General features: G+C 36.0%; 1 protein-coding gene across 1 annotated transcript in view; it reads right to left on the reverse strand.

Moving 5' to 3' along the window:
• BMP6 (bone morphogenetic protein 6) overlaps positions 1-18,668 on the reverse strand; it is an 80,345-nt gene that overhangs the window by 18,138 nt on the left and 43,539 nt on the right. Inside the window, exon 2 of the mRNA XM_015810838.1 lies at positions 642-834. Coding sequence (XP_015666324.1) covers positions 642-834 — 193 coding nt within the window. The remainder of the gene's footprint in view (positions 1-641; positions 835-18,668) is intronic.

Genomic DNA, 18,668 nt, shown 5'->3' on the forward strand with positions numbered 1-18,668 from the left:
TAAAGATCAAAAGTGGAAAATGTGTGTATAATGTATAGTAATAATAATATGTAGTATTCTTAGTATGAAGTAGAGTATGAAGGAAGAAAAATGCAAATAAGAAACAACGGGGCAACAAGGATAAATATTCTAATGAAGAATAAGGGGGGAAATGTAAATAATAGAAGATTACTGTTACGAAATTGCTGTTAAAAAGGGAGGAGTATATACTGTGTGTGTATGTGTGCTATGTTTTGTTTTGTTTTGTTGGTTTAAAAATAAAAATATAAAAAAAATAAACTTGTAAAAAAGAAAAAAAACATAACTCTTGTATGTTCATATATGTGTCTATATTATAACTTTCTGGGATATAATTGCTAGAACAGCATGGCACAAGAACAAGAACAAGTTTTTAAATTAAGATTCTAAATCTTGGCAGTGAAAAACAAGTTTTGTACTGATCCCACACATTATTTTTGAAAAGACTTTAAATCTTTTCTGTGTATAAATTTCAAAGAGTATGAACAGAAAGAAAGACCTTTCAAAAAATAAACAGCTTTAATTCCACAGAATAAAAACAAAATGGTTCAAGAAGTAGGAGATGATAGAATCTGAATTTTTATGCTTATGTTGGTTTCACATTTTTAGCAGTAAGGACAAACCTGTTCTGATATTCTTGCAATACTTGATAGATGCTAATCAGAAAGGTTTGATTTTTAAAGCCTCCAAAAACACAGTCCTTGTAGATTCGGAATTCAGCAGCGGTAACGGCCTCTCCTTCTGGAATCTGAGACAAATTAAATTTGAACTCCTTGTGATGATGCTGATAAGGCAGGAATTCCTTGTCATATTCAACTGTATAAAAAACAAGAAGATGACAATTATAAATTAACCATAAATTCTATGCTTTCCCTTGCAGACTAATTTTCAGAAATAAAGATTGCATTTGTTTGGTTTTAATGACAAACTTGCCTCAGAAAAACTAAAATAAGGCAGCTGAGACATCTAGGAAAATTATATTTTATAAAATAAAATAATCAGAATTGGGCAATTTCATGTTAGCAAAAATTTGCATAGAATCAGTTAGGGAAGCATAATGGATTGCTCCATTTAACATAATGAACATGTTAACACTTTCCACATCCTCTGCAGTATCGCTCACCCAAAACAGCATTAGTTATAATAATAATTCCAATCACTTATAATTCATTTCTGTCACTTCCAGGATGAATATTATGATAAAAAAAATCTAGTGACCAAAGGAATACGGTAGTAATTGCAGGAGTCATTCTGTTCTTTTCTGTTAGCTACAATACTCAGCTGCTACTAAGTGTTTACCTGGGATGAAGAACAATTTAGACACTGCCACTGAAACTTTTTGATCCAGATATTACTAGAAATTGCTGGTTTCTATTACTAGTAACTGGAATTCTACATATGTTAAAGGCTTCTTATACTCTGGGGTTCACTCATATAAAGAAATTGAAATGAACATATACAATCAGCATTAGCTTCTGATAAGACTTGGATCAATGAGTTTCTGCTTTAGTATTTCAATTATAGGTTAGCTGAAAAATTCAAAGATTCTTTGATCTTAAAATGCAGTTAATACGATACACTGATCAAATCACCACAGCGAACACAAATAAAATTACTTCTAATCTGCTTATGGCTGATAGAAGTTTGAACCTTAATTCATGTGGCTTAGACTTATTATCACTATGGCAAAAGGGTGAACTTTATGTTTCCTTGATCACATCCTATACCTTTTTTGGATTTTCTTGTATTTGGCCTTTTTTCTAACTGGGTGCCAGTCAAGATCTCCAAAGAATGCCTTCTTGATTCAGCATTTTTCTGCTCTGTAGGCACACTGCCATTGTCCATTCTATTTTGGTATTATTTTTCTCCATATCCCTGTTTCTTATCTAAAACAAGAACTCCTTCTAGCCTTCTATTGATGTTCAACCTGTAGTATGCTACTAAGTTTCATTGAGTTTTATGGCTCTTATTCTTAGATAAGGATGCAGAGGCTGCGGTTGTATGGAACAGATATGTTTAACCCAGCTTGCTCTATGTAAGCTAGGGATGGAATTGTTTGGGTACTGGGCTGACCTTTTTTGTAAAAAGAAAATAAGTGAGTTATTGTGCTGGGCTGTGAATACAATGAAATCTATATACACTTTCCTGGCAGCATGTCAAACTAAGTTCTAGTGACTCTTCCTCCTAGGGAAGCACACATAGGATCTAGTTCCTTTAGTTAATCTTTTAGGTTTATTTTCCTTTCATTTACAAAGGATTCTAATTTTTCAGAGTTCTCATTGATGTAGCACTTTCTCTGGTTGAGGGGACTAACTTACTGCAGACCATACTTTTTAAAAGCAGGCATCAAGAGTTGCTCATGTTCTCATCTACTTGATGGAATGCAGATAACTCTTGCCTGCCTTGTTTTACCCACCTGCTTTGTACATCCTGCTTACTGAACTGCTTTCAACAGTATCTTCCTTTATTTCCTATATTATCAACCACAATCCATATGTATTTCACATAAATGAAAAAAAAACAACAATGCCTAACCAATATCTGGAGATGGTGAAAAAAATTTTAGTATGTTGAGTTAATTAACTTAAAAATTGACAAATATCCAAACTCATTAGATCAGGGGTGCCAAACTGCCGGCCCACGGGCTGGATGCATCATAGTGAAACCACACCCATCCCATTGCCGGCAATGTCACGATATGTCGCGACACATCACATGACATTGCGAGTTTGACACCCCTGCATTAGATAGGATAGGAACCCTTTATGGGAAATCTTATTACAAAAAAAAAAAGAAGTTATCCAACTGTGCAAGTGAAAAAAATATGAAACTAGTAAGTTTGTCTTATCACAGACACATTTATAAAATAATTTCTCTAATATTATTTAACTTATACAGTGAATATATTATAAAAATGATCACACTGGAAAAGGTGATAGCTGAAATGAAATTTGGAGGTCCAAATAGCAGCAACAGCAGATATCTAGACACTGTCACTTCATTATCTGAAAGCAATAAAGATTTTAAAAAATATATTTTGAAAATAAAAACAGAAAGTGAAAAATATACGTTAACATGAAAAATAAGGATGATAAAGGTAAAACATCAACCTATACACTCAATGAACTTACACTGGATGGCAACAACATAACAGTAATAAATATTTTGTTTCTTAAGAGTTAAACACACCTGAAGATTGATGATATGCTGGCAAAGCAAAGAGGCAATTAATTGTAGGGAGGAAGGCAATAACAAACATAAACAAGATAAGGCTATATCTATAATAATAAATATCAGACGACTTAAATCAGTGCTCTTTTCATTGGTAATACATGGCTGTGAAAGCTAGAGAGATAAGGAAAGAAAAAGAGGTGGTGGTTTTAAATTATGGACTAGAAGTAGAACCTTCATTAATTTTGTGAGAAATAAAGATTGCTTCCTTGACTCAGGGATCAGCAAACAAAAACTCACATGCCTTGTGCATGTGATATAAATCAATGACAGAAACAATTATGCTAAAAACCACTATATCACATATATATACAATCCACTAATATCTGCTGCTTTCTTTTATTTCTACTTATAAAACTTATATTGTTACTAGTTCAATGATAAGCTAAATGCAGCTTTAAATCAGCATATTGATGCATTGATCATCAAAACTGCACTTTTCAATAACATTTCCATTTATCATTTAATTGTCTTGTCAGAAAAAAATAGAATTCTTATTAGCATGTAGCTATATATTTTGAAGAATATTTTTTAAAGAAAAAGAGATGGGAGCTACTCATTTTACAGTAGTATTTTGGCACAAGTCATTTTTAATACATACTTACTCTAAAGGTGAAAAATCAGTCCACTATAAAATGTAATACAATGTCACTATAAGGAATATTACATTTGCTGTACTTTCCATTATTCAGTGTATATAACCAATAACTATTCCAGGTTAGCAAGCCTATAGTAAGTAGTCATGATTTTGCAGATGTGGCATAAACTATGATTATCTGAAAAGAGATATAAAAAAGCTTACAGATTCTCTTTCCACACATAGGGTTTTTAAATTAATATCCCTGATGAGTTAGAACATACTTGAAATGCCTCAGTCCATCTGATAAAGAGATTGGATGCTGCAATCCAGTTCCATTCTTACTCTAAAATATGCAGTTAAAATTTCTTCAAGAAATCCACTTCTCTATAAATATAAATAGTAGTTCACAAAAAGTCAGGAAAAGAATACATTGTGGTTATAAAGCCCAAACTCTGGGTAAATATTCTTTCTCATGTGAAAAAAGGAAACAAATAGTATTACCCACAAGTAAAAATAGTTTACTTAATTCTAACACTGAAGTACTATTGTGTTGAATATATCAAAAGAAACTGCTTATTCTAATACAGGAAATCATGAGATATTCATAGTTAACATTATAAAAAACACAAGCTTGCTATGATACATAATTTGTGTCAGTCCTGTTGATTGGTTTACGTAGTCCTTAAATACTGTGGAAGTATAAATATGATTAATACTGGAGAACCATAATAATGTATTTACCCTGGAAAGTTATCTAAATCATTATTGAATTCTCCCAGAGATGGATGGATGGATGTAATGTATGTATGTATGTATGTATGTATGTATGTATGTATGTATGTATGTATGTATGTATGTATGTATATAATACCTCAAGTTCAATGTTTTTCATTCAGGAAGAAAATATTCATTCTATGTTCTTATATTCATATTTATATTCACAAGATGTAAAATGAAGAACAAAATATTCAGTGAGTAGGTGTATTGGCAAACAGCAATTTTTGAACATTCCCTATCCTTGTGGTTTTTAAATACCCAAGGAAAAAATCAGTAGAACAAACTAGTCTAGACCATAGATTTTTTTTGGCTATTTTATGCTACTTTATTATAATCAAAATTAATGAATTTCATGTTTGGCTTTAAAAAAATAAACCACAAATGTGGCACACTCTTTTGTATTCATTTTAAATAGAATTTTACAAAAATGCCTTCCAGAACAGTGATTATTTTGAAAGAAAATTTTGCTTTCGGAATGCCAGTATAATTCCTTCTTGTTATACCATGTTGGTTTAAACCAGGGGTGTCCAGCTTTAGCAACCTGTGGACTTCAACTTCCAGAATTCCCCCACCAGACTCACGTCACTTGTTGTCAGGCAGAAGTCTATTTCAGTTCTGTATTTGATAATAAACAAAGACCAAAAGGAAAATAATGTCTCAAGAAAAGCTGAGATGCAGAAGCAAGCAGTAATGTTCTCTGACCAGTGACAGTGAAGCAAAGAAACTCTGACCCATGTTTTGGTGATGCATCTTTTCATAAGAAGTCATAATAATGATCACTCATCGTTTCCTTGCCATCCTCTTTACTTGCTTAAATTTAGATGCCTCAGTGTGCCTCCAAACAAGGGAGACCATTCACAGCATTTATCTTCCTGCCAGAGGTTTCAAATACAGAAAATCAAAAACTATGGTGCAGCAGCAACCTAATAAATTCAACCTTTGATTACACTGGACAGGACGTTTCTAATGGAGGACAACCGAGAGTTTTTACTTGCTCCCCTTGGACAAAGACTAAAGTATTTATTGTCTTTCTGTCTATGAAGATCTTTATTTTCTCTATTGTATGTTAGCTTCTTGCTGGGCTTTTTTAAATCCAAAACTGTCTCCTTTTTCTCTATTTCTATAGAACGTGATACTACAGTTAGTATATTTTGCTCTGTTTAAAAATAGGAGAGAACTGAGGCATAAAGCCAGAAAGCCTAGACTAAAAGAGCTTACCTATAATCTGCTCATAGAGCCAAGCAACTAAGCAAAGATAGGAAAAGCAGATGCTGTCTGAAGTTGGAGTGTGACAATTGTATGTGCTCAGTCACAAAGTTCTTTCTTTCTTGCCTATTGAGTAGGTCCAGAGAATGGGAAGGTTATTATTTTATATTTGTGGATATGACTGTGATCTAAGTACTCTGCTCCTTCATTTCCTCTAAATTTTAAAATTATTTTCCTGATAATTTCCAGTAAGCACAAGTTGCAACTAAGAGTAATCTTAGTAAATCTGTAAACCATGCCCCCCAGCCCACCACAGACTAAGTGTATTAGAAATAAAATATAATGAAAATATGAATAACAGCTACTGTTTCTAGACAGACTTGAGAGTTTCAAACTTTCCTTGTAGATTCACAAGAGAGAAATGGATGGATCATACAAAAGCCATATTAGGCACAAGGACAAACTCTTAATTGCTACTGCTGGTACATGAAGACCTCTTGGAAAGGAAATGGAATGACAACTGCTGGGACAGAAGCAATGAGGCCAAGTAGTGGAATTATATCCCTTTTATGTTGTTATAAACAGTACAAAGGGAACATTAAGTGCCAGTATTACATTACCTGACAAATTGTAAGTTAAGGGTTATACTGAAGCTCCGTGAATCCACAAATGCAAATTAACAAAGCAGCAACATATGACTTGAATATCCCTGCAAAGCAGGATGTTCACGTGTACAGAAATGGACAGATTCCACATGGAGAATATAGTCTTATAGTTGTTGTTGTTGCTGCTGCTGCTGCTGCTGTGGTTGTTAAAATGTATATGCTATCTGACTCGCAGAAACTCTGGGAGTTTACAAGGACCCAAGTTGTAAATTACTTGATGTTTGTTGTTTATAACGAATATTAAATTGTACCATACCAGTGCCAGTGTTAAAGGTATCATATGGCTTAAGTGGCCCTCACTCACTTAACAAACACATCTTGCATCAACTACAGTTTCTGAGTAGTCTTCAGACGCAGCCAAAGCAGGGTACATTACAATAAACCAAACACAAGGTGATAAGTCTGGCAATTCCTTATGCATTTCAAAAAGAGTTGCAATTGGACCATCCACGAAATCTAAATAAAAAACTTTTCGGGACACAGCGTCTACCTGTGGCTCAATCAATATCTGTGAGTCCAAGCAAACACCCAGATAATAGACTTGCTATTTCAGAAAAAAATGTGATTCCATCTATAACTAAAACTGGAATTGCCACGGAGGCTGGTACTGTAGGTTTTGGATAAAAAAAAAAGTCTATCACATTCACACACACCCCACATATCAGCTCTGAATTTCAAAGATTGACTTGGTGTGTGGTCAAATTGCCTGCCAGTTCACTGGGAAATCCTGCAATTTTTTCCCCTTTAACATATTACAGGTAGACTTTAAAAAGACCACATCAAGCTGAAGAGACAAATTTAGAAGGATGCCCATTCTTCATGAAACACTCATATTGGAAAGACTGCAAAAGTACACAAAGGGGTTTATATTAACAGTGTACAAGCAATGATGCACTGCTGAAATGTTAAAAAATACATTTTGCCCAGTCTACTTAGCAACTATTCAGCTTGTAAAAGGAAGTTCAGTTCACAGCAGAGTTGGCTCAGAGAAAGAGTAACAACTTTTTTGATCCCCATCAATTGCAATTAATGTTATTAGATGTAAAACAATCTGCTTAGTTAGTAGGGAGTGTATATTTTAGATTCATTCCTCATCTTTATAGCTTCCTGATTGATGAGTTCCTCCTCTTCAGGGTTCTTCTGCTTGTTTGACCTGAGGAAGGGGACAGTCCACGCCTCTTCAATAGAAGCGAGCACTTCCTACTTGCACAGAAGAGGTAAACCTCTGAAATCTCTGCCAGTTAGTTTTGGTAGACTTTTGTAAATTTATTTATTTTATCCCACCTTTATTATTTTTATAAATAACTCAAGACAGTGAATATGCATCAACTGCCAGTTTCAGAGCGTCCACCTTCCATTTACTTCTGACAGTTGTTGAAAGATAGAAATAGCAATCCATGCAGTCCACAAGCACCATCCCAATGTAAAGTTAATCTTGTTCCTGCTCTTTGAAACCTCACATTCCCATGGCCTTTCAGAGAAAGTGCAGCTGCAGAACTAACTGTGGTTCCTCACACAGGGAAGAGGTTAAAGCAGTAGATCCATCCACGGAGATGAATTCTTCCCATAAAGAGGAGAGTTCTACAAGTTGTTGGCTACCACCTCTGATGATGTTCCTTGATGATGGGCTCCAGCACAAGCCCCAAAGCTTGGAAGAATACCTTGGCTTAAACTGACCTGTATACCATCCCTGTTTGTATAAGGAGCCCAGAAAACAAGAGTTTAGACCAGACATTATGTGGGCAGAGTCTTCTGCAGAAGCCAGGTTTCTGTTTTCTCTTACTGTCCAAGCAGCAATGGCCATGGATGAGGGGTGCTGAAGGACCAGAAGGCAGGGGGGGACCTGCAACTATATAGCGGACAAAAGGAGTGTTGGCATCCCAGCAACATTAGTTATACTGTTGGCAAAATGTGTACATCAACTAGGGGGAAGGGGAGGATGGGTTCCTATTTTCAACATTTTTGAATGTGCAATAATAGCACTAGCAATTAGACTTATATACCGCTTCACAGTGCTTGGAAGAATAAACTTTTGGTCCTGATGACCAACTCAGATTGGATCCTGCAACATTATCCAGAGAGACGGATATTTGCCTTCATTCGCTACCACTGCAGAGCTGACTCCAGGGCTTCATAATGATTTGAGATAACTCTAGAACAGTGGTTCTCAACCTTTTTAATGCCGCGACCCCCAACCGGTCGTAAGTCGAGGACTAAACCGATCATAAGTCGAGGACTACCCAACCGGTCGTAAGTCGAGAACTTTCCCTGCCCGGGAGTGCTGCGCATGCATGGTTCCGCCCCCTGCGCCGGCCGAGGCGTAGCTGGCAAGCGGCAGAGATGGAGCAGGCCGACCACCAGCTGGCCCAGCCCAAGGGAGGTAAGGCACCCGCTGGAAAAGGGGAAAAAATGGTGGACAAAAAAATGGCGGACAGCCTTGCTTGGCGACCCCCGTGAAATGGTCGATCGACCCCAAATGGGGTCGCGACTCATAGGTTGAGAACCGCTGCTCTAGAGGGCTTTTAGTACTTACAGCTGATGCTTTTTTATATTCTAACTATTCTTCAGTTTTCGGTTGTTTAGTCAGTATGATCCAAAGACTTATTCCTGAGTTTGCTCGTTCTTTCTTCCTCCCTCCCTCCTTCTCTCTTCTCTGTTGTGAAAGTAGTTATCTCCTCTTAACACCAGCTGACACACAACAGAGTCAGAGCAAAACAAAACAGCTTAACCTGAGACTCTGGTGAAGAATGATAAGGTTGTTAAAAGAGCCATAAAAAGCAAGAGGGAAGATAATAAAATAATAAAAAAACACTTAAAATGGGAAAAATTAAACATAAACAAATTTTAAAGGAAATTAACTAAACTTCTAAAGTAAGTTGTAAGGAGCTCACTAAAAAGACTTCTCTTCCTATGTCATCTTCACCTCTACCTCCCCCACCAGCATCCAATTGTTGGGGAAATCGTGAACCACCTGTAGGAAGCAATTCTATCTCAAGGCTCCCGGGGAAGCTCATTTGGTAGATCCTCCATCAATATCATACCACAATCTGCAAAATAGTAGGAGAATTTTTTTTATCCAAAGGCAGGTTTTAATGTAAGTGTACATTAATTTAATACTGTGGATAGTGCATAATACTTGCCATGGACAAGATACCACAGTTTGAGCATTGAAAGCACTTTTGTACATAGCACAAACTTGTAACAGCCTTAAATATGTGTATTTTGCATTTAAATCCTCAACTTTGTATGTCAAATATATTAACCGAATGTTATATAATTATATCTTCATACGTGTTCACTATTTAGCTTTTAATAAAAATTATTGTTTTCAGTACAGCAAATGTAGCAATAGTGATAGTACTTAAACTTATATACCGTTTCACAGTGCTTTACAGCCCTCTCTAAGTGGTTTACAGAGCCAGCATATTGCCCCCAACAATCTGGGTCCTCATTTTTACCGACCTCAGAAGGATGGAAGGCAACCTTGAGCCCAAGTCAACCTTGAGCCGGTCAGAATCAAACTACTGGCAGTTGGAAGAATTAGCCTACAATACTGCATTCTAACCACTGCGCCACCACCATTCATCCTATAGATGAGCTCAAATGTATATGTATATTTTCATATGTTTTCATATTACCAGATTGTTTTTATTGGTATGAGCCAATCTTCCATCAATGGTTAGTCCTATTTATTAATATGACTCAACAAAATATGATTCTAAAGCTTCATGTACTATAAACCTTTTAGCTGGCTTTGCAAATATACTGAAAAAAATTCTGTTTACTGTTGTTAACCATGTTTCTCATATGCTGTTACATCAGCCACCAAGCAGGCACGACTATTTCATCCTTCCAGGTTAAAATTTCTTAGGGTTCTATGCACATCAGCAATATTTTCCTTTATATTTATTCATAAACTATAGCACATTAACTTTCCAAATGAACATTGACTGACAAGGATGATTTGCCTTCAACACTCCTAGACAGTTTTTCAATTTGCCAGTAGCACAACCATTTGTCAACAAACAGGTTATGTAATCCTATAATTAATTACACAAGTGACATTTAGAAAAGGCATATTGGATCATAATGCTTCCTCATTTCCTCAAAACCCACCTTAGCTGTAGCACAGGAAACCCCTACATTTTGAGGCTAGTTGGTTAAAATACCACCCAACTAGCTTTCCAGAATGCTGTGTGCCATATCGTCTTATAACTCTGTGCAGGACAGATGGACTTATTCCAAATAGAATCCTTAGCTGCAGTGGCTGGTTTTACTTTATTTTTAACTATTTCTAGGAGTTTTAGAATCATTCTTGGAAATATACAATCACATTGCCACCCATGGGCACTACACTGAAAGCCTAGGCAATACAATTTTATCCTAATTATAAAGTGCTCCCTATCTATGAACTGATTCTATGACAGGCTAAATATATATTTTTAGAGATAGATTTAGCAATATGGTGAGATGATATATTCAGCAAAGAAGACAATAATGATGACATGACTTCAAGGAAAGCAATAAACTATGGTTTTGTAATTCCTATATAACCTGAAATGAACTCTCAGAAAAATAGTATTTTGAACAAGCACCATTGAGAACTTGTTTGTTTTAAGGAATTTACACTGGCTGTTCGATGTTAACAATCTGTGAAGGTAACTTACAAACCAATATTGAAACATTTTAAAGATAAAATTGTTAATAACAACTTTTAAAATAAAGAAGAAAAATAATCAAAAAACAGATCTGTAAACATCTAAAAAATAATAAAGTTATAACTAGTAGCCAGCCCGAGTTTGTTAAAAAATACATCAAGCCAAACCAATCTTATTTCATTCTTTGGCAGAGGGATTAAATTAATAGACCAGCGAAATGCTGTGAACATAATATACTTAGACTTCAGCAAGGCATTCACAACCTACTTCTTGGTAAACTAGAAAAATGTGGGATAGACAGCATTAGCTGGATTTGTAACTGGCTGACAAACCGTATTCAACAAGTAGTCCATAATGGTACAACATCTGTATGGAGGGAATACTACAAGGTTCTGTCTTAGGCTCAGTACTCTTTCATATCTTCATAAATGACTTTGATGAGGGAATAGAAGGGGAACTCATCAAATTTGCAGATGACACTAAGCTGGCAGGAATAGCCAACACCCCAGAAGAGAAGCTCAGGATCCAAAAAGATCTTAACAGACTTGAACAATAGGCCCTATCCAACAACATGAAATTTAATGTGGAGAAAAGCAAGGTTTTACACCTGAGCAGGAAAAACCAAAGATACAAGTACAGATTAGGCAAAACCTGGCTCAAAAACAGTAAATATGAGAGGGACCTTGGAGTCCTAATGGACGATCACTTAAAACATGTCAGCAGTGTGCGGTGGCAGCCCAAAAAGCTTAATAAAATCCTTGGTTGTATAAACAGAGGTATAGAATCAAAATCACGTGAAGTATTAGTGCCGCTTTATAAAGCCTTAGTAAGACCACACCTGGAATATTGCACCCAGTTTTGATCACATTACAAAAAAGTGCAAAGAGCAACTAAGGTGATTAAGGACCTGGAGACAAAAACATATGAAGAACAGCTTCAAGAATTGGGTATGGCCAGTCTAGAGAAAAGAAGGACTAGAAGATCACCAAGATCCCTACCAGCTCTATTGTGATAGATTGATTGAGTCAGCAGGCAAAAACAACATTTAACATAATTTTAAACAGAATATTGTCATTTTTTAATCAAATACAAGATAGGATAGCAGTTCTAACATATGAATTACCCAAAAAAAAGTTCATCCACCTATTTTCAGAGACTGGTTCTGAATCTCTATTAAGGAGATAAAGGGGGAGAAGGTGCAGAATTAGAAATTGATGACAATTTACTATTCACAACAATCAGTATTGATTAACAGACTTCTGCAGCATCTGAATGTTCTGAATAATGTTCAGGCACAGATTTATATACAAGTCATTTCAGGGTAGATAACTATGGCCAATGGCAATTAAATCCAGCCATTCCTTCTCTGAAATTATTATTTCTGATATAGTAGTTCACGGCAAGAAACCCACAAACCAAAACCGGAGCACCATTGGTCAACACTGACTTCTCTAGAACTCAACATTATAACCCCTGCAATCCATATTACTTAAATTCCTCCACACAGCACAAGTATACTCATTTATTTGTGAGATTTGTATACTGTTGTTCCCCATCAAAGAATATGGGGACCTACAAAATTTTATAAATAACTAAAAACAACAATCCAGTGGCCTAAATTAGGACAAAAAATATCAATTGGCCTGGGATCATTGAGTGAACTTAATTTCAGAATGGGTCTTTGAACCAGGATTCTGTGGCCAAAATCTACCAAACTAATCTGCTGACATCCTGACCCTGACAGATTTAAAACTCTGCCCTATTCAAAGTATTTTATTAAGAGCAAAGCAGTTCTTCATACCAATAACCTTCCCAATAGCTAACATTCCATCCATTCATAATTATTCTAGATGATTTAACTTTGTCTTAATGGAGTTACAGAAAAGTGAATTATGTGTCTGTCATTTTTTACAGAGCACATGAGATTTCTTTTGAAAACTGCCAAGCAGGTGCATAGGCACACATGGAGACAATTTAATACTGAAGCTCCTCTGAGATCTTTTTTCCAGATTGCTTCTGATGTTTTGGTGGAAACCGCTTCATTTAATCTAACAAGCATTTTAAGAAAAACAACCCATTTTGATGCTGCTTCTTAAATATCTCTAGAAACCAGATGAAAACATCAAGATAAACCAATCCTGTGAGCTCCCACCTGCTATTTTGTCCTCTTACACAATGAAGCCAAATTCTTCACCATAAAGAAAGGAGTATAATTTATTCCAAAAATATATTATACTTGTTTATGGAAATTTGTTTTAATTAAGATTCATGTGGCTATGGACTGGCATGGACCTAAGCTACAACATCACTGCTTACTGGGGTGCCTCTATTAGATTTCAATGGGTCAGTCATAAACTATGAAGAAAATGATTTAAATGCAGAAATTGTCAAGTTCAAAAAGTGAGAGGGAAAGAAATAATAATAGAATTATTACAATTCTTAGAAAAAAGAGAAAACAATTTTTCTCACATACAAACCATTTGCTATTCTGAAATAGAACTTCTTGTCCTTTGGTCACCACTTGTTAATTCATACAACAGCAGGACTAACTCACAGAATATCAAATCTGAGTAACAAAAAAGTGTACTATTTCAATCAACTTTGAAAGACCTGTGGGGTGCCCCCTTCTGAAGAGTCCATCTCTTGACCTGGAAATTTTAGACAACTATCAATCCAAAGTCCCCTTTCTGTTGAGATTGTGGTGGCAGAACAACTATGAAGGATATAGAGTTATTGGTACCTTCTCATCTTTCCTCCTGGACCATCTGCTGGGAACTAGAAGCACCGTTCTGGAGTTCTCTGCTCCTTCCTCAAAGGGTAGCTTCAGTCAGCAGTTGTGGTAAAAGAGAATTGATCAGCTCACTGGCCTTTATCTTATGGAGCGCACAAAAGTCTATCCTCTCTCCTACTTTTAACATCTAGGTGAAGTTATTGAGAGAGTTTGTTTGACACTTCAAGCTATAGTATCATCAGTGTGCTGATGATATTCAACTGCACATCACCACCCTGGACTGTAAGAAAGGCTGGTATCCACACATTTCCAGGTAACAATAAAGGAGAATATTTGTAGCTCAGGGTTGAAATAAGGGGTACTTGGTGCTCTCTGAGCTTCATTGTTTTCTTGCAAACATTTCATTGCCCAAACTAGGTAATGTCATCAGTGCACCAATGGCATTACCTAGTTTGGGTAATGAAACCTCTGCAAGAAAACAACCAAGTTTAGAGAGCACCAAGGACCCCTCATTTCCAGGTAAAATTTAAAGTGCCATTTTTGATCTATGAAGCTCTTTAGCTTTGGTACTGGGTACCTACAGGACCACTTACTCCAATCTGAGGTAGTTCACCCAGGAAAAAACTACTTAGTTCCCTACTTCTAGGAACACAATGCATAGCTTTTCAAGGGTCAGTACCAGTCCTCTGGAATAGTCTCCTTGTAGAGAACAAATTGAGACCTTCCTTGATGGCATTCAGTAGGATGCCATCATTCAAACTTCTCTAGAGAATATTTTAACCATCTAGGAATATTTTCTTTTTATCTCTTACCATTATTTTTAATCCTGGTTCACTTGGAATTGACAGTTTACTTCATTCTAGATCAGTGATGGCAAACCTTTTAGAGACCAAGTGCCCAAACTGCAACCCAAAACCCACTTATGCATCGTCGGGTGCCGGGTGGGCGTGGTCCATTGGGTGGGTGTGGCTGCGGTGATAAAGGCAGACTGGGTGGGACTAAAAAGTTCAATCAATCAATTCCAACTTTGCAAGATCTTTTTTTTTCCCGCGAGAAGTTGAAATTGACTGATTGATTGAAACTTTTTTTTTTTTTTTGCACATGGCGGTGGAGGCCTAAAGCAAAAAGATTTTATAAAACCCAGCTGAAGGCCTAGGACTGGGGCAATGGCGCGTGTGCCCACAGAGAGGGCTCTGAGTGCCGCCTCTGGCACCCGTGCCATAGGTTCGCCACCACTGTTCTAGATTGATGCAGTTTTTTAAGATTTATCATGGATGTTTGCATATTTCTATATCATTGTAAGCCACAAGAGTCCCTTTGATTGCAACAGTATAGAAATTATATGAATGAATAATAATAGGTCAAAACATAATTTAAGGCAGCCTATCTGAGTACCACATATAGCAGATAGCAGGATTTTAACCTTTTGGAGCAGGATGGCCTGTGTCATGAAGTTAAATTTTCATCTCTAATTGCCCATGCACTATTGTATTGCGATTTCTGTACAGACTTATGGCATGTCTATCCTGAGACGTATCCAGGATGAACAACTCTTTACTAGTAGAAATAAACTAATAATTAATAATAATAATAATAATAATAATAATAATAATAATAATAATAATAGTAGTAGTAGTAGTAGTAGTAGTAAAGTTGGAAGGGACCTTGAAGGTCATCTAGTCCAACCCCCTGCTTAGGCAGGAAACCCTATACCATTTCGTACAAATGGCTGTCCAGTCTCTTCTTAAAAACTTCCAGTGTTGGAGCATTTGCTGCTTCTGGAGGCAGGTTGTTCCATTGGTTAATTGTTCTAACTGTCAGGAAGTTTCTCCTTAGTTCTAGGTTGCTTCTCTCCTTGATTAGTTTCCACCCGTTGCTTCTTGTCCTACTTTCCAAGGCCCTCACTAGCACTACTACTCCTGAAATAAAGATCTATGTTGTTGTGATTAAAACATGCCATTCAATAATGAATCCCTGATGTTTTTGATTTTTAAACATATTTATGTGGATCATTGATCGTAATAGGTAATACCCTGCTCAGATAAACAACTGCCCCAATGCAGCAGGTTAATTTGGTTAAAGTACTAAATTCATTATCAAAAGCCAGTTTCATGGTGACACAAAATAACATTTTTTTTACAACATTAACATTTTTCTACTTGAGATTGAACAGAATTAATTAATTCCACAACATTACCAACTTCAAAACTATATGGACAAATACAACATTTAAAATGCCTGGAATAGTGGTTCCCTGGCTGATAAAGATTCAAGGAACTTTTATATACATAGTCAGCTGCAAGCTTCTGTGTTCTCAGTGAACAAATTCATTCATCCTTCCAATTTGAAAGAAAATCACAAAGTCTACGCTCTAAAGTACGTGGGCTATATGTACTGGTTCTAAATAGTTTAGTTGCTGGAATTCATCCATCCCATTTATCTCAATAAATCTTGCTCAACAGAACACTGTGGGAATCATGCTTGGAAAAGAATTATTCTCATTTTTAAACAGCTGTCAAAGAACCTGACAACTATATAGAAAGAGGTACAGAACAACAGAACTGAATTAATGTGTATTAAGATTATTGTCTAATTAAAATATAAACATTTAAATTAATATTTAAATAAGGACTTTCCGTGCATCCTTTTCTTGCAACTATGGTGAACTAAAAAAAAAATCTCTTTAGAAATTCCTTTCTAATAATGCACTTGGTCCAAATAAGTCTAGCGTACCACATTTAAAGACAATCTTTTTGATTATTGTAATAACATAAACTTCTGGTAGAGTACTGATACCTCCTCAAAATAGATAGTATTGTGAACCAGGACAGCAGCAGATACAGCCCGTTTTAAATCTGTGTTAAGGTTCACGGGTTTGTCTAGCAGGCCTCCAGATGCAATAGATATACAGATAGTCCTCGATTTACAACAGTTCATGTAGTGACCATGTAAGTTACACGGCACTGAAAAAATGACTTGTGACAGGTTTTCACACAGTTGCAGCATCCCCACGGTCAAAATTCAGATGCTTGTCAACTGTGGGATGATTTTTGCCAGAAAACAGAAGTAAAGGTTGTAATGTTGTAAATTGTGGTCATGTGACCAGGGATGCTGCAAATGGGCATAAATAATAACACAATCCTGAAACCCTGATCATGTTTCTCTTTTTTCTTTCTCTTATACCCAAAGAAAATCAAGGCAGAGCACCTTTTAAGGTTTTTTTTTTTCTCATGCTGCCTTGTTCCCCTGAATTCATATTTCGTTAATCTCTGTATATCTTATCTCTGTGTTCCTTTACACTTACTCATCAAAAATATTTTCATAGATAATTTTAGCTTGATAAAACACTAGTTATTCTGAGCATTTAGGAGTGGTAGTTTATACACAGCATTCATTTATAATTAACTCTCAGATTGTGTCTGTACTAATTACTATAAAACCTTACTCAAAAAGCTACTAAGCTACATATCTAACTTTAATGCAATCCTGGAATAAAAATGTTGGGTTCAAATAGAAATAATATTTCTCTGTTCATATATGAAGAGGGGGGGAGAGAGGGAGGGAGGGAGAGAATGAGATTGGAAGTTCTGATATATTCACATTTTCATATTCAGTATTCAGATTAATTCTGTTTTTGTTTCAGATTTATCAAAAAACCCTCCAAATTGAAGTAAAATTAAATTGTAAGTTTACATATGGTAATATTTTTTAATTCATTAAAAAGTAACTATTGAGGGCAATGAGATGAGACTGTCAACATGGAGAACTTAGCCACCAACAGCTGTCCAGCTTGGGGGAAATCCATAAGTAGAATATTAAAAGCATTTTGTTTTCCAAAACAGGACTATGTGTTTCTTTCCTTTTTGTTTGTAATGACTCAATTTCTTTAAATCTGCCAAAATTAAAAGAAAATTGCCATTAAATCAAACATTCCAAGGATTTAGGCATTTGATTATCTTTGCAAGCTGTACAAGTTTGGTCAAACTGTGAAAGTTCAAGAAGTGTTAAGTATTTGGAGCATTGGCTGAATAACAAAACTGGAAGATTGAAATAAACAAACTTCATCTCTTTGAATTAGTGTCAGTGGAAACAGGTGTTTGACATTTTGTCCATTTATGCATAATTCATTTTCTTATACTATTGCTTAACAGACACATGGTTCTAACAAATATTGAAAGGGAAACAGTTTGCTAAAGAAATCACATGATACTTGTGATTAGTAGCAGAAACTAGATGGGTTGAAAGTTAATATATTTAGGATTCAGTCTAAGCAGCTTAGATATCTAAAATAAGCATAAAACTTTATTATCAGTGCTAACACCAGTCAGGTCTCCAAAACTGCCACCAGGGGCTCTTCTATCTGTAGAAGAGCAGTTTTTACTGTTCTCCTAAATGATAGTAAGAAAGTACTTGGCCTTGGGGGTAGAATGAGGTCTAAAAATGCATGTTTCATATGTCCTACAACCACTGCCGCCATTTAAGATATTTGTGAGAAGTCACTGCTGATGTTTATGTCTATGATAGCAAGACAGTCTAGAACTCAACATTCACTCATCCTTCAAGTTAATTTATTTATTTTCACAGTATTATTAGTTACAGTATTTATACCAGGGCTTTTTTTCTCGGAGAAAAGGTGGCGGAACTCAAACCTGGCCACGCCCTCATCAAACCCTAGGACCGCCCCTTTAGAGAACAGGAATGCAAGTAAAATTTGGGAGGGGCTATTTCCGGTGTGGGAGGGGCTATTTCCGGTGCGGCCGGCCCGGAAAAAGGTGCCGGAACGCGGTTCCGCCGCGTTCCGG

Source organism: Protobothrops mucrosquamatus, unplaced genomic scaffold, assembly GCF_001527695.2.
Source record: "Protobothrops mucrosquamatus isolate PMUCROS unplaced genomic scaffold, P.Mucros_1.0 scaffold23, whole genome shotgun sequence".
NCBI lineage: Eukaryota > Metazoa > Chordata > Lepidosauria > Squamata > Viperidae > Protobothrops > Protobothrops mucrosquamatus.